Source organism: Drosophila rhopaloa, unplaced genomic scaffold (assembly GCF_018152115.1).
Source record: "Drosophila rhopaloa isolate 14029-0021.01 unplaced genomic scaffold, ASM1815211v1 contig_155, whole genome shotgun sequence".
In the NCBI taxonomy this organism is placed as follows: Eukaryota; Metazoa; Arthropoda; class Insecta; order Diptera; family Drosophilidae; genus Drosophila; species Drosophila rhopaloa.
The window spans coordinates 7,415,515-7,440,090 of NW_025335034.1; the positions used below are offsets into that span (position 1 = coordinate 7,415,515).

Consider the following 24,576-nt stretch of genomic DNA (forward strand, 5'->3'; position numbering starts at 1 on the left):
TGGTCTCTTTTATATACTGACGATTGGTTATCGTGTGCTAAATGTTGTCAAATTCATGAGATCGTTTGGCAGTTAAACTAAATTGTTGCACTTTAATCGAACAATAAATACATGTCATATACGCGTATACAGAAATATAGGACATCATTCAACGATGCAATTGCAAAATGAACGATAAACGAAATTTACATTGTCAATGGGTCACAAGAATTAGTTTAAATATAGTGAATTTAAAGTCCCACGAACAACATGCAAAATTTACATGATCAGTGGGTCCCCATAAATTACGTAGGTTAAGTGTAGTTTTTAAATGGTCAACTCAACGTTCATTACAAAACGAACATTGAACGAAACCTATGTAGTCAAACTTATCTAACTAAAACTGTCATAAATGTTTGTAATTTAAACCAAATTCAAAGTCTGCGATTTTGTAAAAGAATTTACGATTAATTGAAAACCACCAAAATAAAAAAGAAACTATTTTTAATGTATGCAAAATTAAGTTTATGCATTTTATCGTGTTTTAATTGAAGACTGTAGTTAAATGTGCAGTTAAAGAAGTTCGACTACATATTCAGTGGGTCAGAGTAGTTAGTTTAAAAGTAGCTTGCTAACTTATGTTGAATATTAATGGAGATTGCGCAACGCGGTGTGCCTAGAGTGAGAAGCCTTCGTATTGGATTGGATTAAATTAGATTATACCAAGGTAGTATATAGAAAAGTTTAGTTTTGGATCTGAGGTGCCTTAAGTGTAATTTCGCTTAAATTTTTACTCGCAGTAATTTTCGCTTGGGTTCTGATTAAATTACTCTATGCAACGTCCACGTCGCATCCACGCGTCAGACCTTGGCGCCCCAGGCCCTCTTCAACAGGTAGGCCCCCTTCTCCGCTATCATCACGGCAGGAGCATGCGTGTTGCCAGCAGTGACCTTCGGCATTATGCTGGTGTCCATGACGCGGAGTCCACGAATGCCATGCACGCGCAGTTCGTGATTGACCACTGCCATGGGATCGTGGCTGGGACCCATTTTGCAGGAGCCGGCCTGGTGGTTCTCCGGACCCGTATTCTGCCTCACGGCGCACTCCCAGTAGGCATCGCTTCCAAAGGCAGGGGCCTCGCATCCCTTCACCACCGTCTTGTCCAGCCGCATGCCGTACTGCTTCAGCGGCGTTGTTTGCGACAGCCGGATGGCGAACTTGATGCCCTCCACCAGGGTCTTCAAATCTCGCTCGTCGGTCAGGTAATTGGCGACAATACGCGGCGGGTCTAGAGGATCTGCGGAGCGCAGGCCAATGAATCCCCGCGATCGGGGGTTCAATACTGCTGGGAAGATCTGTATGGCCCGGGAGTTGTTGGAGAGCAACTCGCCCACCTGTCCCGTGCGGGCACAACTAGCCAGGTAGCCGCCAAAGTAGAGCTGGAGATCGGGAAGATCTGGCCTGTCAGCCCAACGAGTTGCCAGTTTTCCGGTCACATCCGAAATGCCAGTGCCGGACATTAGACCGTCCCGGAACAGCAAGTACTCCATAGCCGTAGCCCAGTTAAGTGGGGCCGTGTCCGCATCGTCGATGAAAAAGTTGGTAAAGAAGGCCACGTGGTTTTGCAGGTTCTTTCCCACGCCTGGAAGATTGTGCACCGTCCTCACATTCACCTGCTGCAGCTCGTCCTTGGGACCCACACCACTCAAAAGCAGGATCTGAGGAGAGTTAACAGCCCCAGCACTCAAAACCACCTCCTTTTTCACAAGGATTTTGCGCATGCTCCCGAATTGGTCGCTCACTTCCACACCCAAAACATTCTTGGTGTGCGGATGGATCAGGATCTTGGTCGCTGTGGTGTTAAGCAGGATGTGAAGGTTGTTGCGCATGCGAGCCGGTCGCAGGAAAGCCCTAGCGGAGCTATATCTGATACCATTACGGGCTGTCATCTGGGCAATCATAAACCCGGTAGAGTTCTGACCGTTGAGATCCTGCACAGAGAAGCCCAACTCCTCGCCGGCCTTAAGAATGGCATAGGACAAAGGTGGGTTATACGGGAACTTGCCCACGGGCAACAGGCCGCCCTTGGCGTGATATTCAGTGCCCACATCATCCAGTTCTAGGTTATCCTCCGACTTTTTGAAGAACGGCAGCACGTCGTTGTAGGCCCAGCCGGGATTTCCCTGAGCTGCCCACTCGTCGTAGTCCTCGCGGTTGCCTCGAATGTACATCATCCCGTTCATCACCGAAGTGCCGCCGAGGACCTTGCCACGTGGCCAGTAGCAGCGCTGCTCCATCGAGGACAGGCAGGCCATCCGCTCCGGTTCCGTGTTGTAGCGGTAGTCGATGTCGCTGCCAATGAAGTTTAGGAACATCGAGGGAATCTGGGCTCCGACAGGTTCATCGCCACCTGTAAAAGTCAGATAGGATTGTAAAGTTAGTATATAATTGATTTCTGAATTGTGTTCTTCTGTTGGATAGCAATCTATATATAACATTTTTTAAAATTTTCTTTTGTTTTTTAATCGTTTCTAATTTTAATTAAAAAGAAGCTAAAACTTAAACCGATTATATTTCACTTTATGATAACTATCTTCGCCCAACAAGACAATTTTTGAGTTTAACTAAGTTTTTTTTACTTCACAAGTGGCAAGTCATCAAGCCTAAGTTTTTAAAAAAAAATAAACAAAACTGATATTTCAACATTTAAATTCAACATTTAATTGAAATAATTATCTTATATAATTACATGTATTATCAATATTGCTTTATACAATTAATTAATTAAATGTAGGAAGTTGCCAAATTTGTAAAATTTAAATGCTAAATTCCTACCAAGTAAGGCAATAGATATGCACCTATCCGCGAAACCAAGAGACGTACAATAACTGGTCGTGATTCTTGATTAATAGACCCTAACTGCCCATTAAAAAGCAGTACAAGCAAACTCAGATTTAACCTTCAGCACTTGGGTGGGCAGCCCCATTTGAGTTTGGGACATTTGAGGCACGCTTTTGCTTAACCCAGGGTGATCCATTATAATTAGTATATTGGCTCAATCAGCGTTCTAGAATTTCCGTTGCGCTTAGCCCACGACTCTAGTTAATTAAATCGATTCAAGTGGAATCTTTGATTGCTTAGCGTGGGAGCCGATTAAATGTTACCGCAAAAATCCTGAAGTAATAATTTAACTTGGAATTTCAACAAAGGAAAATTAACAGAATAGCCAAAAGTAAGAAAGAGGTATAAATACCGGCAGTGATTCATTTAGTACAAGCGTTATATATGTTCCCCAAATTGTTAATAAGTTGTTCTGCGGCAGCTTCTAACATATGTATGTGTCGCGCAAATAAAAACAAATGCGTTTCGAAGTGTTTACTCCCCGGGATAAGAGAAAACACTTAACACCGGGCAATACGCATTCTAATTAGCTTGGAATGAAAGCTAAAGCAGTCTGGCTAAAGACGAACATATTTTTCTAAAAATGCTCTTACTAGCCATATTGTGACAAATAAGTATTACAATCATAAAATTAAAATAAAGTTTAAAGTCACCAAGCTGTATATAAAATTTAGAACACTTGCTGGACGAAAAGTTGAGCCATTAACCAGAGGCGAGGTCATTCCAGGGGTCAGTGTGCCAGGCACCGGGTTGACTTCTTCAATCAAAGAAACCTTTTAGTCTTTTTTCCGGCATGCTTTGGCATTGACTAAATTTGACGAGCTGCATGTCTAATGTCAAGCAGGTCCAAATTAATCTTCTGCGGCTTAGTCGAAACAAAAGCCACTTTGGCCGGGAGTTATCTGCTCATACTGATATAGACGTATAATAAGCCAGGTAATGGCCACAGCTAATTGCACTTCAGCCTCAGGCATTGTTGTATAATTAACGCCAACGCATTGACAACTTCGAATGTGCTTCTCTTTCGCGGTTTTCGGCTCGTAATTAGTGTAATTAGTGACGAGGCGCAAAAATTGTCGCTATAAACAATTACTTTGCGCAAAGAGTGAAAAACTGAGGGAGACCCACAAAGTAAGCCAAGCAGAGCCGAGAATGCTGATCGGGCAATTTTAATGGAGCTATTAGAATGCTTTCCCAGGCTTAAAAATAGCTGAGGTGATTTTCATAGCACTTTGTTGTCTTATTAAGACATTAGTAAGAGACGAGAAAATAGCCATGATTGATGATTATTTTTTAGTAGCTCTAGGAAAGTTGAGATTTATCATTTGAAGTGTGGCTTAATATTTTACTTCAATTAACTTGATTATAGGCAATAGTTGATGTTTCGTAAAATATTAAAGTTTTAAGATTAAAGAATTTCAAAATGTATCCCGTAAATAATTTTTAATTAACCAGTTCAAGCCAGGTTATATTTATTAACTAAGTCATGTTGTGTATTTTACAAATATATTGAATATATGAACTCAGCTGATATTATTGATATTTGGGTACAGAAGCTATAAACAAATCAATAAACGAATAACTTGTGCTCAAAAACGTACATGCGAAAATATTAATATTATGCAGTGCTAAAAGCCCCTTAAGCTGAGTTTGCCTTAAATATGAGTTTAATAAATGCAAAGTGAATGCACTGCATTGAACATCGGCACCACAGAGCAGAATCAAATAAACTTGCAAGAAAATCACGTGTAGTGCCTGAACCGTTTTTCATTCATAAAAAAGGCAGTGAGGAACAATAATTATTGAATGCAAAAAACCAAGTCAAGCGAATCAAAAAAACCTTTTCAGAGCTTGCAAGCGGGCTAACAGCTCGAGGCGAAACTAAATCCTATATAGAGAGAAGACATTTGCATGGGCTTAGATTGCCTTCAGGCCGAGGTGGCAGCTCGTTTAGTTTACATAATGCTCGTGGCGGTTGCGGTTGCTTCTTTGACGCGGTCTTGCCCAAGTGGCATTAGTGTTGCTGCCATTGTTGCAGTTGTTGCCGCTGTTAAGCTTCAATTACTTCTAAACAAATGCCACATAACGTGCCTCTAATTGCCCGTGAGCAGCGTGAGTCAAAGCTAAGCTAAGTAAATATATATGTACATGTTGCTGGAACAACATTCCTTACCGGCTTCTATCAGCAGGACCTTCCATTGGGGCACCTCGGAGAGTCGGGAGGCAACCACAGAGCCCGCAGAGCCACCGCCAATGACAATGAAATCGTACTCGTAGTCCGGCTCCGATCGAAACTGTGTTAATAACCAAAGTAGAATGTTGTTTTGGAATGTCATAATTAGGCCAAACTTACCCGAGAGCTGGCCCGACCGCATGGATCCTCCAGATCGCACTGGGAGCGTATAAACACCTCCAGGAGGCCCATGAACAGCATGAAGGCGCTGCCACCGCAAGTGGAGGCGAGGGTGGGTCCAGTGGGCACGCCCACTAAACAATCGCAGGCTGAGGGGCTGGCGGACATGTTGACGGGCTGAAATAAAGAAGTTTATTATTAGTGTCAATCTTTAATCTTTATGCAATACTTTGAGTACGAAGAAAATTCAAACAAGCAAATCTACATCTCTAAGGAATTTATTTTCCCTATCTTCAAACGGAAAGAAAACAAAAAAAAATACCTTTAACAGTAGTAAAAACAACAAGAAATCAAAAGACTTAGGACACGAACTTACGCATTATGTTCGAACTCTACGTTTTTATTTTCGGTATCTTCTTATCTTTATTTTCAGCCAAGAACTTAACTAAAAAATGTGCACACCAAATAAATCTTAACATACTAATAATACCATAATATAAAAATTAAAAAAATATTTTTCAATCTATAAATAATGTTTTTATTATCTATTTGCTCATTTAATTGTATGTTGATTAAACGAAAATCTTCAGGGTAAAGTCATATAACTTTGAAAACCACAACATGAACTTCTGTTTAACCTTGTCCATTGAGACAAAGACTAAAAATTATCAAAGTAATGCTCCAGCCACAGTACTGTAATTAATAAGAGTAACCAGCGAGACAATGGGCGTCGTCGTCTGTCTCAATGCACACCGAAATTGAAATCAAAAAGATACTTTTTATATCTTGGCCATTTGGCAAACAAACGGCAACTGCCGGCAGCATTGGCAATTACCAAAAGGCCAAACAGACAAACGGACAGAAGTCATAGCTCATCATCCGTGCGCGGCTTTTGTTCAGTCAGCTGCTGCTTCTGCTGCATAGTTTCACATGACCTTAGCCCCAAGCGGCCAAAAATGTCTGGTTGGCTACCCTTTTCTTTCCTATTTTAAATTTCGAAACTGCCGCTTGGTCTGTGCCTAAAACAGAAGCAATGAGGCTGGATGGAATTACGGTAGCCAACGACGGTTGAGTAATGTGCAATATAATTATGTCATTTGTTCGTCTCGTCGGTGGTCGATTAATGACCGCCGGGTTAGACAGATTGACTGCGAAGGTAGAGAAACGTGATCCGTTCTTAGCTCCTTTTAGGAGGATGTAAAACCTTAACTGTTTGCCGCTAACATTGCTCTTCACGCTCCTTTTTGGGCGGACAATTAGCACCCAAAATAAAACCGAACCGATCCCAAAAATCAGTGCATTTTTGGAAGATGCTGACAACGCTTCTGACCTCAATTAACTCGAACAGCTTGAAGCAATAAAATCGCAATTTGTATCCAAAAACAGAAAGCCGAAAAAACAAAGCAACAAAGTAGTTGAAACAGAAACAGAAACTGAAGCCGAAACCAAAACCGAAAGTGAAACAAGAGAATCACCTAAGCGGAGATCGAGAAGATCATGCAATTGCTACAGTTCGTCTGAGTTTGGGTGCCACAATGGTGCTCGCTCTGACATTTGGAACACGATTTTTCATTCATTTCAATTGCATTTTGGTGTCTTTCGCTTTTAAAGTTGAAGGATGCCACGAAAGTGAAGTGAAGCTAAGCAAAGGCAGAAAAATCAGTCAAAACAAAGTCGAAGAACATACGCAACTCACGCGAGCGAGGAAAATCGAAAAGAGAGGCGGTTGACCTCGCAGCCAGTTTTCCAGCAGGTTCGTAAAAGCCAGGTAACAACAGTTACAACAGGCGAACTTCAAACGCCAAGAAAAACGCGTGCAAAAGTCGTGCAGCAATCAGAAAATTAAAAGTTGTTCGGGACAAGTTTTCCGTTGCAAGCACAGATTGGTCCACTTCTGCGTGGCGACTCATGGTAATTTGTAGGAAAATCCTAGGGATAAAAAATCGGGAATGCAGCAATTTCCAAAAAATGATCCTAAGTTATTTATTTGATTAATGTGTGTTACTTTTAAATTCAATTCTAAAATAAAGTACAAGTAAATTTTATAATGGTGAACTATCGTTCTAATAGTAAACATATTCCAATTAAAGTCATTCTTATAAGTTATTTATTATAAAAACAATAACGCTTTCTTATAGAAATCTAAAGAAGTCAATAATAACTTTCCAAAGTATTTCGGTAAGTGTCTCCAAAAAACTGTAATACAAAAAAAAAAAAAAAAAAAAAAGGGCATAATTATTTACACAATTATTATCAGATTTACTTTTTAATGGTGAGAATAAGTCGACCATTATTTAATTAGCTGACGACATTTTTTTTGTTATCATCTGATTATTCAAACTTCCTGCGTAACCTAGTTGACAAGATTGTCAATGGAGTTGTCATAATTACAGCTTGTTTTGTATTAGCAACTTTATCGGATGAGAAGCATGGCGCATAATATCTTGTGCACTGAAGCGAACATAGTGTCGATTAAAGCCGACCGGAGCTGCAGTTGTCTTCTTGTGGTTTGTTTTGTACTCGTACGATCACTTCATTGATATTGCTTGGCATTGTCTTCATTGCTGCGTTGCATTTGAAGGTTTCTTTGAGCTGTCAGTCAGTCAGTCAATCGGGCAGTCAGTCAGTGTGAACAATACCGCAGATAGAGGCATGGTTTTGGGCCTTGTTATATGGTTATCTGCTGCTTCTGCCATACTATGTTTAGGCATGGTTTTTCGGGTGCTTATTAATGTGGGAACCGTGCATTTATTAGAATAATATTCATAAAGTAATGCAATTTATGCGTGCCACCACAAAGGCGCCAGATAAAGCCATGTGATTTTGGGTGAATTGTGTAAGGTCCACCTTTGGATGGGGTGGGATCTCATCTGATCTTTGCCAGACGTTTCGGGGTGGGCTTTTAGATTTTCTTATGAGTTATTTCATATTCTACATAAAAAATAACATTTTATATTTTATAAAAAGGTTGATAATTATTATATGATTATAAACTAAATAAATTAAATAAAGATTTGAAGTAAATTGGTGACTAAAATTTACTTAAAATCAAAGTGAAATTTCCAACTTCCCCGCCTGTAAAAAAAATACGCATAATAAGCGAAAAAAACTATAACAAATTTAATGCTCAACACATTGCGGCAAATTAGAGTCATTAATTTGGCTTATGGACCTCCAACTTTGAATGGGAACGAGTTTGCTTTGATTTTGCGGTTTTACTTCTTTGCTTAAAATTAAAATTTAACGGTAAATGCGCTAAAGAGGACGCAAAAAACTAGAGACGCGGATAAAAAATAAAAACGAACCATAAAGTTGTTCACGTTCGGGCGTCAAACTGACAAGCGGCACCAAGCTGGCATGGTGTATGAATAATTTTATGAAATTCCCGGTAAAACGCGAATAGCAAACAGCCAGTAATAGAAATAGATTTGGGAAAAGTTCATAAATAAAGCTGAACACGTACGGGGGGATCTGGCCAAGCGCGAGGCCATAAATTAACACCGGCCTGCAGAGGATAACGAGCCGGCAAAGCAAACATTGCCCCCGGCAACCCCGTTGATATTACGCAGCCATCTCTGGCCGTTTTAGCCATTAGAAATTGGCCAAGAAACCAAAGAGTGTGGCAAAGTAAAGCAACTGGAACTGAAGCTGGATTGCTAGCTGGAAACTGCAACCTGCAACCTGCAAATGCAATGGCAACTGGCGGCAATTGCATTCGCACCGAAACTGGAGGAAACTGCCGCGCTATGTCTGGCCAACTTGGCCAACGTCTGACTCGAAGTCTGAGTGGCCGTTGTTGTTGCCGGTCTCATGGCTCTTTGGCCATCTCTTGACTTCCTATTTTCACTTTCATTCGTCATGCGCGTGGCGGCAGATAGAAATGCAACAACACGGCGGCAGACTGCGAGCCCAATTCGGACTTTTCTTGGTTTTATTTCTATACCCTTGCTTACCATGTAAAATTACCAACTGAAAAGCCCAGGGATGCGTTGGTTGTTCCGGAAAAAGTTATCAAATCCGACCAAAGCTCATATTTTGTGTTGCGACTAAAGTATTTTCGCTCGTTAATACTCAGAGCATTTGAGATTGTAAAAACAAATAAATGTTAGATCTGTTTAAATTATACAAATGTTTACATACATGAACAAATTTTTTTCATCAAAACTTTATTAATTTGGAAAAAAATTACGTTAAATAATATAGACAAATAGGACTAGCATAAAATAGAAATATGTTTATTATATTTTTTAGTTAACATTAAATAGAAGACAGCGAACAACATATTTGTTTTAAAGATCAAGTATTCCAATATAGACCAACACAATTTTATCCTGAAAATTAGTTAGGGAATTAGAAATATCTGCATTAAAAGCCTGGATTTCTATTGTTTTTCCTCTTGTTTCTTGTTACTTTTGCGTACTTCACGTTAGGTTTCTTTTTCTCTGCCTCTGCCTCAGTCGATTGTCAACGCGACATCTACAATGTGCGAATGTTTTGTGTGAGAATTTGCTGGCAGTTGTTGGTGCTGCAGTTGATGTTGTTGGGTTTCCACCTTGTCATGCTTCATCACGTAATTGTTAAATGTTAGTAGGCAATAGTAGGCTTTAATGCGCTTCTGCTGACGCTGGTCAGGCTAACGGTTTGACGTATTTGCTACAAAAAAGATTCCAAGTAGATGTTCGATAACTATCCAATCAAATATTCTTCTATCGCTTGCAGCTCTACGGATTTCCCTCGGCAAATTCCGCAGCTTATAGCTTACAAATTTACAACCCTCGTTAGTATCGACAAAAATCTTTAAGACAGCTGCGAAAAACAATAAAATCGTTACTTGCCTATAATCTGCATAATGGGTAATTGCCCTTTTATTTGATTTGTGTTGTTATTATTTCCAGAGAATTGCACAGTTTAATTTATTGAGATGGCATTGACCGGCACGACTGACAATGGATTTTTCCACCAGAAACAGAAACGGAAATACCACACAAAACCTATACATTTCCCTATGCATTTTTTTTCAAGTTAGAAAGCTGACCGAAAAACAGTTTTACATAATTTATTTAAATTTTGTTTTTCGGCCGCTTGGGCTATTGTTGCACGAACTACGTGATTGAATATTTACAACATTTTGTTGCATTTCGCCTGGCAAAATGTTGCGGCAACTGAATGTAATACCCTTGGCGTTGCCAATTACGTGGCACTCGTACTGCTCGAACTCGTACAATTAAGCTTCGAGTGAAATTCTGCAATTGCGCTGCGCATCATTCCGGCGTTTGTCAAAGACCCCAGATGAGAGTTGGCCGGGCTGAGTGCCTTGATTGATCGCTGGTTACGTGCTGGATAAGGCAAAAAGCAGCAGCCACATCAGCAGCAACTTCATCTCTTCGGTGGCCCCGAGGCGGATGCAAAAAAATAAAAATATAAGGTGGGCAGCTCGGCTCCAAACTTCGCTGTTCAGGAGCTGCCTGTCAACTGGGTTCCCATTTCATGAGCTCGGCTTTGTGGCCCGCAGACAGTAACAACACTTTTAGTTTCATTGCTAAATGAGTGAATTTGTTAACAGGGTTGTGCTGTAATTGATGTTTTGCCGGGATTTCTCACGCTTGTCGCTAGGATAACATTTTGTGGGACGCCCAGGGGCCCACCGATTGTCGATATTGAGATTGAGTAATCTCCAAAACAGAGAAATATCTGTACAACTACTGGAGTATTCTTCATAAAAAAATTTCTTTCGAATTTGTATGCTCAAAATTCAATGCTTTTAAGATCAAAGTGAAATCTTAAGCATGCCATAGATACCCACTGAAAAATTATAAAATGTTTAGGAAAAACAGTTTTTAAAGAATATAACCACTTAAAACACTAAAAAATTATTCATTTTGAATTTTATTTTTTGTAAAGTTCTGTTAAAATGTTATGTACTTGTAATTATGTTAATTTTACCAACTTAATTCTAAATAGGCGTGATGTTTTATTTTTGTATTATTATTTTAGGTTAAATGGTTATAAAAATTGCTATTGCCATAAATGTATTTGAAGTAATATCGCTTGAACGACTAAATCGACGCAATCGTAAATTGGTGTGCTCATTTTTCTTTGTGCATATTCGATCACTTTACACAATATGCTAATTTCGCTTCTCAGGAAAATTCCCCGAAAAACATTCAAAAATTTGTCCCATTTTTAGATTTATGTCGGCTCAAGCTTCGTGACTACTCTGGCCTGGCAATGTGCCATAACGAATTCTAAACAAATAAAGCCAAGCCAACGACCATTTAAATGGCAAACGGCAATGACTACATGCTACAGATATATTCAATGCTCGGCGAAATGAATGGACGATTGCCAAAATGCCCAAAAAGGGAGCAGACAATCGCAAGGCAAACAAACAACAGGCAGCAAAAGTCAATCGATGTCTCTGAAGAGGAGTAACAAAAGCCAAGCAACAGGCTTTGCAAACTTAAAACGGTTTTTCGAATTTTCTCCCATTTTTTTAGACCCCAAAAAAATGTTGGCAGCAGATAAAGCGTCGACAGCACGCTCCCAAAACATGGAGACATACAAATTTTTATCTGCCGCTGACATTTGAACATGACTTTAAAAATCTACGGACTGGTGTGTGCAAACAGTTTTTGTGTGTAGAGTCTTTAAGTTTTTTGCCAACTACAGAAAAGAAAGCTAAGCGTGGGTGTCATTCGGTCAAAGCACTCTGCTCCAAACTCACTTAGTCTCATTGCCCCCACCACGTCCCGCCAAGACACTGATACCTTTATATATTCGCCGGACACTGTTTGCCCTCAATAAAATTTGATGGATCATCGCCTACTTGAAACTGCGTTCGTCAATAAAAAGAAGTCCATAAAAAACCCAACGAAATTAAAAGGCCCTAAAATTGTAAACCGAAACCGATATGCAAAAAAATATCTTTGCAAGCCGTCGAATCTGAACTCTTTTTTAATGGGTTCAGCACGCTTTATATTGAATCTTATATATAATTTGTTGAATTGTTTGGGAGAAATGATGATGTTTTTCGACTTTTCAGCTGAAAGCTTTTGGTAAATATTTGCAATATTTTTGTATTTGGGGAACCACTTTAAGGAGCAACAATTTGGCAGCCTCATCATCACTTACATATGTATGTTTTAACAGATTCCGCTGAAATTTTAATTCGATTTCAGTGCTTTTGATAGGAAATGTTTTGCTACTTGCTTCGTTCGAGAAATACTAATTGTTGCGAAATTCAGTCGTTGAAATAAGAAATTTTAAATAAATTTTATTTTTATTAATATGATTTCTTAAAAGTAAATTGTAATTCTTTATAGAAAATGGTACTTTTTCTGTGAATATAAGTTACATAGTATTGACAGTCACATTTTTATTATAGTTTATAAGTAGTCCTATTCGAGGGTTCAATTAATTCTTTCTTTTCTTTTATACCTTAATATAAATATTTTTTATTAATAAGCAGCATATTTCACAATGTAAGCTTGGCGTTTCCTCTTAGCACTTAACGGATATTTCCATTCAATTCGGATCCAAAGACGAAATGTGCTCACCATAAATAAGCCTTACAATACCACCCGTTTCCGTCAAAACGAGGTGGCTAATGAGCGGTGGAATTGAGAGAGAAACCGGGCTAATTTCTTATTACTGTAATAGTCGTTTAATGAACTGACATCGTATAACACCTTAATATGGGTACTTTTTCATACAAATAAAACGAATAATACACTGTGTAATTGAGCACAAATTCGAACACACTAGTGGTCAAATGGCAGACAATGGGTGACCGTTTTGATGTGTGTGGAAAAAGAAATATAAACCAGTAACTTAAATTAGAAACGTGTCTAGAGCAGAAATCGTGAGGCATACATTGTTGTGGGCCAGAGAAACAAACGAATCGAATTGGAGCTATTGCTAAAAAGTGCAGTACAATTTATCGCCGTGAGCCATCAGAAGACCAAACAAAGTTCCGTTTCTTGGGCTTATGACAATGGCAGACTTCGGGCCCGAAAGCTGGCCAAATCTGTTGAGCTTCCTCAATGCCAGAAACGGACACGGCGGATTTTTCGGTTGTGAAAAACCAAAAAGCCAAAAAAATAATAGATTTTAAAGCGATTGCATCAACTTACGATCGTATCCAGTGGCTTGGTGTCTGGTTTCCTTTTATGTTTTTAATATTGAATTAATTGTTTATTCCTTATTGAAAATGGCTCTAGGAATATTGCTCAATGGCCCGAAGAAGATAAAAACTTGAGTGCTATCGGGCTTAAACGTTTTCCCAGCTTTGAATGAACACAAAAAAACACTATCTGCGGCTTACAATGGTTTTTAGTCACTGCCTTCTAGGGTTTTTCTTAGTAACCCTCTTGAGCACTGCACTGAGATGGTGATTTTAGTCTCTTAACTTGTTCGAACTGCGCGCAGACGCAGAGCGTTACCGACTCAGCTTCTGGCCGGCAGGCGCGAGACTTTTTAAACTGGAGAAAAGCTTTAACTTAACGAAAGGCAGCTTTAAGCTGGCCAGAAAGCTGGCGCTCTTTGAAACTTTGCCCAAGTCCGTAGCTTTAATATGATTAAAGTGAGTAGTAGTCTGGTGTTTTAATTTTTAACGAAATTTAATCTTTTTTTTAGCTATTTATAAATAACTCAATCTTTTATTACTACTTTTCTTTTTGGCAGTGTTGGAAAACCTGGGTGGTCACCCTTGTTCTAGGCTTAGACGTCACAGGTTCCTTCAACCACCGCTTCCAGTTAACCAGCCCACACAAAAAGCTCTTGAGTTTTTATGCGCTTGCGCAGGTTTAACGATTTCCAAGTCAAGCGAAGAAGCCACTAGCAAAATAAAGTCAAACGGCTGCTGAACTGCGTTGTTCAATTTTTTTCCACAAATCGTGGGCATTGCAAAGTCTTAAATTTTTAAAAACAATTGTGAACATATATTTACATTAAGTAAGAATATTTTACATTCAAAAGACTAAAATGGAGGAACAAAATTGTTAATGAGAAAAGCATAAGAACTGCCAAGCTGCTGCCAATTAATTGAGTTTCAAGAATCTTTGATCCTACAACATACACAAGAAAGACAAATAAGAAGTGAAAAAAGAGGTGTATATTTTTTTCTGAAAAGTTTAGATTGGTGTTGAAGGCAAATAAATAATTTTTGGACCTGTTTTTCCAACGAACATGGCTTTCAGAAGTGGAAAAACCAGGGAACTCCTTGTGCGTGAGTGCGGGGGTTGTGATGATTCATGCGACCCCAGACTTGCACCCTTAGCTCATATGTGTGCGGCTGTTTGTGGCTCTTGCGCTCTCTTTCCATAAGTGTATTTGTGTGTCTTCTAAAGTAATGCAAATAACAACAAAAGCATAACCTGAGCACTCGGGGCAGCTGCTGCCCAAGAAAAAGTCTCTAGCATACATTTGTGCGCAAAATCGATGTACGAAATTTTTCACGTGCCACAGAAAGTTGCAAACCTCCAAAGACACTTACCAAAAGTTTTCCTCCCCACTTACAAATTGTGACTAATTGTTATTCCACACAGCTACGAGGAACATCGAGAGGAAACGTGCTCAGAGCGGCAAAGCCTAATCCATTAAAAATGGCTGAAGAGTATATGCCAGATGTTAGCGTCATGGACACAAGTAAGTAACATATTGCAGCGCCAAATGCGACCTTTGTGGCAGATTTATCCAATTTGCCCATTAGGAAGTTGCTCAAAGTGCTGCCGAGAAGTTTTTCGTAAACTTTTCTGGAAGGCAATGCATAATTAATTCAGCTCTTTGTACCTGTGGTATATCATTGGTATATCATTCGTGAGTCTTTTATTATGAGGGATCGCGAAAACTTCACTTAACAAAGAACTTGTAAAAGTCAAGGTCTTGGTTACGTTTAATAACAAGAAAACATATGAGGAGGTATAATCCCCTTACTCGGCATTTCGGTAATCAATCGCCATTATATATTTGTTACGATGTTTATAGGAAAAGAAAAGAGTTTATTTTAAGAATTTCGCGGGCATTCACCCAACATATCACAGAAAGATTTAAGTGCATTTTGTTTTTATGTTTAATTTAGAAGCAAGATAGTTAAAAAAATTTAAAAATAAAAGCTATCAATCAAGAAAACTCTGCTGTGTTTATTGCTTAAAATAATTTAATTTAGATGTTTTGAAATATGTTCCTTAACAAGAGTAATTTTTCCTGTTCTGATTCCCAGTTGTGCCCGCCATCCTGGGACTGACCGCGGCTGCCGTCCTCTCGTCGGTGGCCTGCATCTGCGCCCGGCAGATGCGTCTCCGGAACAAGAAGCAGAGCCAGCATGACGCCTCCTTCCCCTTCCAGCCGACCCGGCGACCGACCGCAGTTCGATCGCCCAGCGGCCAGCCGCCGCACTACTTGAAGAAGTCGCCCTCGCCGACGGGCGGCAAGCAGATGGGTCTTCTGTCGCCTATGCAGGACCAGTCCACCTCCCCGATCGCCCAGCCGAATGTGAAGTACAGCGAGGAGGACGAGGGACCGCCCCAGCATCCGGAGCAGCACAATGGCAACGGCAACCAACTGACCGTGGTGGATGGCAACGGGTTGAAGCACTCGCTGCACAACAGCCTCCACCACTCGCCGGTGGAGACGATCGCCAACGGAAGTGTGACCATCACCCTGGACGATCAGGCGCTGACCAACGGGAAGGATCTTGTCGTGACCGACCAGTACGGAAAGCTGGGCACCATATACTTCAAGCTGCGCTACTTGGCAGAAAGGAACGCTCTGATGGTCTCCATCATACGCTGCCGCGGACTGCCCTGCAAGGGCGGATCGGGCGGAACTGGGGACATCCCCACCGGAATGAACGGACGTACCCAGGCCGCCACTGATCCGTATGTCAAGCTGCAACTGCTGCCGGACAAGCAGCACAAGGTCAAGACCCGCGTGGTCCGAAACACCAGGAACCCGGTTTACGACGAGGACTTCACCTTCTACGGCTTGAACATGAACGACCTGCAGAACATGTCGCTGCACTTCGTCATCCTCAGCTTCGATCGGTATTCGCGCGACGATGTCATTGGCGAGGTGGTTTGCCCACTGACCTCCATCGAGATCGGGGACATTTCCAAGGAGGCCCTGTCCATCAGCAAGGAGATTCAGCCTCGCAGCCTGAAGATCCGAGCCCAGGGCCGCGGCGAACTGCTCATCTCACTCTGCTGGCAACCAGCTGCCGGTCGTCTCACCGTAGTCCTCCTCAAGGCCCGAAACTTACCGCGCATGGATGTCACCGGTCTGGCCGATCCTTATGTCAAGATCTATCTCCTCTACAATGGCCAACGCATCGCCAAGAAGAAGACGCACGTCAAGAAGCGCACTTTGAGTCCCGTTTTTAACGAGAGCTTTGCCTTCGATATACCCGCCGCCGAGGTGAGTTTTCTTTAAATAGAAATTGCAATCTTCCCTACTCAATGTTACATCCGTTGCGGTTTTGAAAATGGATAGAACTTAACCTAATGGGCTAACTTCACAAATGTACATTTTTACATTCGAAGAAAAATACTTTCAAACTTAAAAATCGCTTGCATCAATAATTTTGAAGATATTGGTTGGGTAGTTGCATGCATGTATAAATGTATGTGTACACATATGTCACTGATTGTTCTTGGTTAATTTGAATTTGGTCATAATCGGACGACTACATATATGCTATGGAATATATCAGTTCTTTCAAACTTTTTAAAAAAGAGTTTATACTATTTGGTCGAATTTATTTATAGAGGAATATTTGTTTACAATATATATGCTAAAAAAACTCAAAATTTTTATCATTACTCGACATGGCCCAAAAACCTAATCGATTGTTTATATGGCTTACCGCCTTTTTTTCCAGTTGTAACTATTTGGAGCCTTTGGGATACCAGTCCTATCTTAGCAAAACAGTTTAATGATATTGATATATTAATATGTTATTCAACTGGACTTGGCTGTGCGTTGATTATTAAATTTTATTGGGCAGTTATATATGTATGACTGTTAAGCCAAAATCAGTAATCAGACATCAAATAAGGAATCAGAATGCGTAAAGAGGCCTTTAGTTGAATAACTTGTTAGCTAGGTGTTCTGATTAGCACTTATGCAAAAGTCGTTTAAAACTAGCATTTTTTCCAAATATAAGAAATATCCAAAATGTTATAATCAAATGTCTTTACCTAAAACAATATGTATGCAACCATTGTTTAATAAATTACAGGGCACTGGCGCCACTCTTGAGGGTGTGTCTTTGGAGCTGATGCTGCTCGACTGGGATCGCGTGACCAAGAATGAGGTAAGTGAAGTGGAATGACCTAATGCTAATAACTCAATAAATGCTCGCTGGACATTCTCACAGGTTATCGGTCGCTTGGAGCTGGGTGGACCGAATTCGAGCAGCACCGCATTGAACCACTGGAATGAGGTGTGCAACTCGCCGCGCCGCCAGATCGCCGAGTGGCACAAGCTGAACGAGTAGGGAAAAGGATGAAACCACCTGGGCGCTGGCGCCCCTTATAAGAAGGGAAGAAGCAGGAACAGGCATCTGAGCGGGAGTCATGCGGTTCATCAGCATGAGCTCGTCGCCCCTTTAAATTTGTCTCACGTTCAGCATTTAGTTTAATATGTTTTAAGGAGTTTTGAAAACTCAGTTTTTTTTACATATTACTTGCATTAAATCTGATTTTTGGGAGACCTCTTATGATTTTTGCGTTTAGTTGCTTCAAAGCGTGGCGGCTTAAGCCACTTGCAGAAAATAATATTTACTAACTAACTTAAATGTATTAGAAAATGTTTAGGACCTTAAAAATAGGTGTAAGATAATTCAGAAACATCTTAAAAAAATCATTTTTGGAAAATGCGAAAAGGAAACAGATTTAAAAAAACATGTAATGGACACTGATTTTGTTGCTGTATAGAATTTTTCTTTTACGTTTATGTAACTTATATATATCTATGTATGATTTTCATATCAAATAACTGAAGTCCCATTTAATGTGCCCACCACGATACAAAATGAAGCCGATTTTCAAACAAGATACATTAATAACCATGCATATGTATAAAATATTAATGATGATACATAACTCTTAAGCATAATGTCTGTGTACAATATAATTTGTATTATTTAGAAAATTTCTGTTTAATTGTAAAGTATAAAAAATACCATGAATATAGTGAATACCAAACACCAAAGTCGCACACTCCGATAGCTCTTGAAGTGTGTCCAGATTAAAGCGAAGAAAAAGGCTTACTGCTTAACACTTTATACGTACTCTTAAAAATAACTAAAGCTACAAATAAAACTAAACCAAATTGAATCTAGAGAGAACACGCAGCAGAATGCTTAGCACCAAGAAGCTACAAAACCACACACAAATTGATCGAAAAAGTCAGAAAAACATTGATTCGGAGAAAAAACAAAACACAAAACAATAATGTAAGCAGCATAGTACATGTAGGAATCAATTACCAATAACATACTAGAGTATAACCACTCACGAATAGCTCAAACCGAACGCAATAAGCACTCCAAGGTGTATCTAGCGGCACTTCTTATAAATAAAATGGATAAAGCATCCCCGAGGAAAGCATAGCTTAAAGAAGACACAGAGTCATTATCCACTTACTGATGCTGAGTGTACTGAATACAACTATGAACTATACCAGATCTATATAGACATCAGCCCGTTTCTACGTATATTTTGTGAACTGAATGTTAGAGCATTACATTTCATTGAAAACCTACGTACATACCATAAGGATATATACAAGCATACATAGTCATTCAGAAGAATGGTAAATACAAATTCAATTCGTGTCCAATCAAAACTTCAATTCGTCTAATGGGAAAACAATAATTACCAATACATATGCGATGAGTGTTTGCAAAGGAACCCATATATATGAGATGTGTATAATTCTACATTATATATAATAGTAATTGTAAGCTACATCAAATGGTTAATTTCAGTAATAAAACGTATTATAAAAAACAATCTAAAGTGTGCATACTTAATTCATTATATTTATCTGTGCCTTATCTCTACTGCTATGTCGCCTCTATACCATTTATTACTAAAACTGAGGGACTAGTTTGCGTATAAACGGACGGACAGACGGACGGACTGACGGACATGGCTAGATTGACTCTCCTGGTGATGCTGATCAATAATATATATTATAAGGTAAGAAATGTCTCCTTCACTGCATGCAAACTTATGACTGAAATTAATTATAATATCTTCTGAAAGGGTATAAAAAATCAAACTTCTCAGCAAATTCATTACTTATGATTGGTAAGTCAATATAACATTGGTATCCGATCCATTGAAATCCCTTCAAAAAAGTTTATGTGCTTGTTGCAGTTGGACTTTCTGTTTAAAAGGATTTTAATTCATTACAAGTTTTATTTTTCATAAATGCAGTCACAGCAAAAATAGTCTACCACATATTTTATTGTGATTGCAATTTTTTAGATTGGGATTATTCGCTCAAATTTATCACTCAAAATAGTCAGATTTGCAACGGAATTGTTGACTGTCTAGCAGAGGAAGATTCTGATCAGCCAGACGAAAAGTTTGAGTTGTGTTATAACAAAATCTGCGATGCCGATAACTTCTTTCGCTGCACCTATGGAGGATGCTTGAATAGTACCCTTACATGCGATGGAAAATCCGATTGTTGGGATGGAAGCGAATAGAATAAGTTCGAATGCTTGGAGGGCGCAAATCTACAGAATGAGTATAAAGACCTCAAAGGGGATTATTTTAAGTTTTGGTTTTTGTTAAATAAAAAGATCTTATGTTAGAAGTTCACAGTGGAAATTTGTAGAACCAACATATTAAATGGTAAAACAAGTTATTGGTTGAATATTTAAGCATTTAAATTATTAAAATAAATTTACAATAGGCCCAAAATCACGTTAGATTCTATCGATACACCGAAAATTTCCAAATTAAACAGATATTTCAGAAGCTATTGAAAAATGAAGACTTCAGTGATAGGAATGTACCGATCCAAATGGGTGCACATACCAAGGCTTTAAGGGGGAGTATGGTTAATTCGCTGCAAAATCGATAATTTTTTACGAATTTTTATTGACTATACGAATAGTTTCAAGAAAATTTTTGTTTTTCTATGTGATTTGCGTATCTCCGGCAATCTCCGGCGGGACCTCGAAAAAAATGTGGTTTACGGAGTACATCGTAACTAATCATAGAGCCATCTAAATTGAAAAAATCAAATTGCATTATTTAAAGGAGAAATTTCCTCAGGTAACGATGTCGAGTTTTTATTTTGTAATTTTTTTTTCAATTTTTAAAGACACTTTAAAGGTTTCGTCCAAAAAGCCGACTTATTTGTTGTTGTAAAAATAATACATTTTCCCAAAAACAAAAAAACTCGGCATCGTTACCTGAGGAATTTCAAAACGATTTGTCCAGTAAATTTTGTATAAATTTTGGCACCGACTTTGAAAATGGCATCCTTTCAGGAGACCGTTTTAAAGTTTTGGGCACCCAAAAATCGAATATAAAACGCGCTAACTTACATAACTTTGGAAGTTTTACTTCGATCAATATAAAATTTTTACACAATATTCTTGAAATTTTGTGCATTCAGAAAATTGTAATACTCCTTAAGCATATATAGGCTTAGAAAAACTAGGTGTGAAAATATACAAATTTTGATAATTAGAGCTCCAGTGCTGCTCGGTGGGCAAAAATGTTTTGTTCTGCTTCTTGTTGTAAATCTTGTAAAAATGCGCCTCAATGCTATAAATTCGTTGCTCTGGTCAAAAGTTATTAAAAAAAAAGATTTTGGGGCTTTTCAAAATGAAAAAATTGTAAAATTTTATAAATTTTTAATAAAAAATTTTAAAATTTGTAAAGTTTGCAACAGCAAATTCCTATTAAGGTAGAGTACCAAAATACTTTGGAGCGGCGAACCAAATGAGAAAAGCTAGTCGAATGTATTATCACTTCGCATTAAATAAATTGGTATCAGATTTTTTGTATGTTTTAAATGCGATCATTACGAGTTTCTTAGAAAAGTGTTTTTGCTTGAAATCAAGTTCAGCCCTTCGAAAAAGTATAATGTAAGAACCTATAGAAATATTTACCATTTCTCGTCATTTGTAAATTATAGTAAAGCAAGGACTCTAAAGCTTAAGTGTTTGTATTTAAGAGCTTTATAATTTTACATGTTTTGACATTTTTGCTCTTTCTTACTATTTTTGCGTGTCCATGGGAACTATTAAAGTAGGGCACGGAGGCTGAATGTATTTTTACGGCGCTTATGACGAAGACTTTCGATTTCTAAGATGATCATAGTTTGTTTTGTGCTTTCCAGAGAGGAGGAATTGTTGGATTGCAAGGGGATGTGACTGAACTGCAGTCAGGTGTGTGATGGGCAGGCGGATTGCAGGGACGGCAATGCAGGATCAGAAACCCCTTCTGGACCATGGGGCACTGCAAGCTGCAGGACCCATCAAAGTCCCTGGTTGTCGAGGACTACGTGGGACGCACTACCTTCTATCTGAGCTGCCTCAACAGAAACGGCGGGGCGAAGAACATTTGCGACGGCGACCAGTGACGCTATCCGTTGGCCAGGCGAGTGACCCAGTGCAGGCAGACCGGCAGCTTCATCCACGTGAGTCAGTGCACCCTGGGAAATTCAAATGGCGGTTATCTGCTCCTTCGGCTATGATCGAACGGAAGAAGATGGCCTGCAGTTCTGCGATGACAACAACAGCTAGGTGGTTTCGAAAAGCTGAGAGACGTCTCGTTGTCATCTTCTCCTCGATGGTTAGTAAACGTCTTTCGGCGCGGTCACCAATCGCGGTTTAAGCTCGCCAGCAAGGCCACCATCTTGTTGTTATATATCCTGGTGGCAACGGAGCACTGCTTCCGGGAGGTGGCCATCAAAAGAGTGGCCCGTGCTCTATAAACTGGATTGGGTGAGGCCTACAAAGCTACCTTTTCGACTTTCGAACTACATCCCAACAAGCTGGACAACGTGTCCCAAATAGGCAATGTGAGGTAAGACGTGTAAACTATCTTTTGAAAGTTGCCAATTTTCTGAATTTTTTAGAATTTTGCTGGCATTACCACAAAAAAATATATTTTTTATTTTAAAAGCCTGAGAAAGCTCCCTTTTGTATTTTTTTGGGAATATGGCCCAGGATCATTACTCAAAAGCATCATACATCTATCTACAACATATAACAGCTGTAAAAATTAAAATAGTAAAAAAGCAATGCAGTTAGAATCAATTCGTGAATTTTCAGCCATTTTTGAAATGATTTAGCATACCATAAAACAAGAAAGAACGCTATAGTCGAGTGCCTAAAGAACTTTAGATTTTGCATTAACATAATGTGAATTAGAGTGACCACAGGAAAAAAGGACAAAAAGTTCAAATTATCAATTTGAATTAGGCGATCTCTTAGAGCTGGCAGCTCGTTTAATGGGTTTTTGGGCGTTAGAGTGGGCGTGGCAAACTTTTATTAGGCCAATCGAGAGGTATTGACGAAACAAATACATATCTGTGGCCACAGCTTGTGGCTTGTGGGCGTCAGAGGGGGCGTGGCACCATTTTGAAACAAACTTGCGCTGCGTAGGAACTCCTAAAATCTACATGCAAAATGCCAATCTTCTAGCTTTTATAGTTTCCGAGATCTCAGCGTTCATACGGACAGACAGACGGACAAACAGTCGGGCAGACGGACAGACGGACATGGCTAGATCGACTCGGCTAGTGATCCTGAACAAGAATATATATACTTTATACGTTACATACTTTTGCACGAATACAATATACCCTTTTACTCTACGAGTAACGGGTATAAATGGTAAGCGCGTAAAACCATGTTTACCATTTTGGAAAGTGAAAGGCAAGACGACTATCAATTTATTGTTGCAACATTTTATTTTAGGCTGTTCCTATTTTGTATGTAAATTATTGACTATCTTAGAAAAGTTTAGAAATTATTTTTTCATACTAAAATGAAAAGTAACAAGAAAGGAAAGCTAACTTCGGGCGGAGCCGAAGTTTAAATACCCTTGCAGAATATTCTGTAAATTATATTCTCCATAATTATTCATATGATGCATTCTTAACACTCATAAAAATCCCAACTTCCCAACTTTAAAAACACCAAAGTTATCGCATTCCCAATCGATAAGTTATTAGGCAGCTATAGAATATAGTCAGCCGATCCTTATGAAATTTAATATGTCGGATTGATTGGCCAACAAGAAAGGAAAGCTAACTTCGGGCGGAGCCGAAGTTGATATACCCTTGCAGAATATTCTATAAATTATATTCTCCAAAATTATTCATATGATCATAAGTCCCAACTGCCTAACTTTAAAAACACCAAAGTTATGTCATTTCCAATCGTTCAGTTATATGGCAGCTATAAGATATAGTCGGCCGATCCTTATGAAATTTGGTAGGTCGGATTGATTGGCCAAAAATAAAACCCATAGAAAATCCCAACTTCCTAACTTTACAAACACCAAAGCTATTGCATTTCCGATCAATCAGTTATATGGCGGCTATAGGATATAGTCGTCCGATCCTTATGAAATTTGGTAGGTCGGATTGATTAGCCAAAAATAAGACCCATAGAAAATCCCAACTTCTTAACTTTAAAAACACCAAAGTTATGGCATTTCCGATCGTTCAGTTATATGGCAGCTATATGATATAGTGGCCCGATCCGGCTCGTTCCGACTTATATACTACCTGCAATAGAAAGACAACTTTTGGGAAAGTTTCAAGCAGATAGCTTAAAAACTGAGGGACTAGTTTGCGTAGAAACGGACGGACAGACGGGCAGACGGACGGACAGACAGTTTCAAACCGATAGCTTCAAAACTGATGGACTAGTTTCCGTAGAAACGGACAGAACGTCGGACAGACGGACTTGGCTTGATCGACTATCCTGGTGATGCTGATCAAGGATATGTATACTTTATACTTCACTGCGTTGCAAACTTTTGACTGAATTTATAATATAATACAAGGGTATAAAAATGTCAGCCGATTTTGAACTCAATTTTTTTGGAGCATATCAGATGGGAAGTTGAGGCATTCCCTGAAGTTCCACGTAAAGTTGCAACTCGTCTGCCTTATGAAGGAAGTTACCGACCGCTGGGTTATCGCTGGGTAATTTAATGGAACTTATGCTGGCCAGCCGACAGGTCGGTAAGAGCTAAGGAAAATAATTAGCAACGACTATTGGATGTACTGTAACACCCCGTTTATGAATGCCAACCAAAATGAAATTGCCGAGACACAGCCGATGGAGAACATTTAATTCA

General features: G+C 39.3%; 3 protein-coding genes across 4 annotated transcripts; 2 read left to right on the plus strand and 1 right to left on the minus strand.

The window, feature by feature from the left end:
- Nucleotides 1-64: 64 nt before the first annotated feature.
- Nucleotides 65-13,667, minus strand: LOC108044022 (glucose dehydrogenase [FAD, quinone]). Of its 2 annotated transcripts, none has more exons than XM_017122871.2 (4): nucleotides 13,366-13,667; nucleotides 5,234-5,410; nucleotides 5,054-5,174; nucleotides 65-2,389 (listed from the first exon to the last, which is right to left on the minus strand). In XM_017122871.2, the coding sequence occupies exons 2-4, from the start codon at nucleotides 5,399-5,401 to the stop codon at nucleotides 801-803; spliced, it is 1,878 nt and encodes a 625-aa protein (XP_016978360.1). In that variant the 5' UTR covers nucleotides 5,402-5,410; nucleotides 13,366-13,667; the 3' UTR covers nucleotides 65-800. The 2 variants fall into 2 exon arrangements, with proteins under 2 accessions (XP_016978360.1, XP_016978361.1); XM_017122872.1 differs by having other exon boundaries at nucleotides 840-2,389.
- Nucleotides 13,668-14,067: 400 nt separating this feature from the next.
- LOC108044025 (synaptotagmin-4) lies at nucleotides 14,068-19,245 on the plus strand. Its single transcript, XM_017122876.2, has 5 exons — nucleotides 14,068-14,185; nucleotides 14,779-14,878; nucleotides 15,453-16,645; nucleotides 17,469-17,543; nucleotides 17,607-19,245. The coding sequence occupies exons 2-5, from the start codon at nucleotides 14,836-14,838 to the stop codon at nucleotides 17,724-17,726; spliced, it is 1,431 nt and encodes a 476-aa protein (XP_016978365.1). The 5' UTR covers nucleotides 14,068-14,185; nucleotides 14,779-14,835; the 3' UTR covers nucleotides 17,727-19,245.
- Nucleotides 19,246-21,709: 2,464 nt separating this feature from the next.
- On the plus strand, nucleotides 21,710-22,022 carry LOC108044020. The gene is given in 2 exon segments (XM_044457104.1): nucleotides 21,710-21,924; nucleotides 21,926-22,022. Coding segments are annotated over 2 exon segments (312 nt in total).
- Nucleotides 22,023-24,576: the final 2,554 nt, after the last annotated feature.

Bases quoted from the DNA above. Each gene is read 5' to 3' on its own strand.
- LOC108044022 (XM_017122872.1), bottom strand. From the start codon at position 5,401: ATGTCCGCCAGCCCCTCAGCCTGCGATTGTTTAGTGGGCGTGCCCACT. The intron at 5,175-5,233 runs GTAAGTTTGGCC...TTATTAACACAG, and splicing joins GCGGTCGGGCCAGCTCTCGG to TTTCGATCGGAGCCGGACTA. The intron at 2,390-5,053 runs GTAAGGAATGTT...TGACTTTTACAG, and splicing joins GGTCCTGCTGATAGAAGCCG to GTGGCGATGAACCTGTCGGA.
- LOC108044025 (XM_017122876.2), top strand. From the start codon at position 14,836: ATGGCTGAAGAGTATATGCCAGATGTTAGCGTCATGGACACAA. The intron at 14,879-15,452 runs GTAAGTAACATA...TCTGATTCCCAG, and splicing joins TGTTAGCGTCATGGACACAA to TTGTGCCCGCCATCCTGGGA. The intron at 16,646-17,468 runs GTGAGTTTTCTT...AATAAATTACAG, and splicing joins TCGATATACCCGCCGCCGAG to GGCACTGGCGCCACTCTTGA.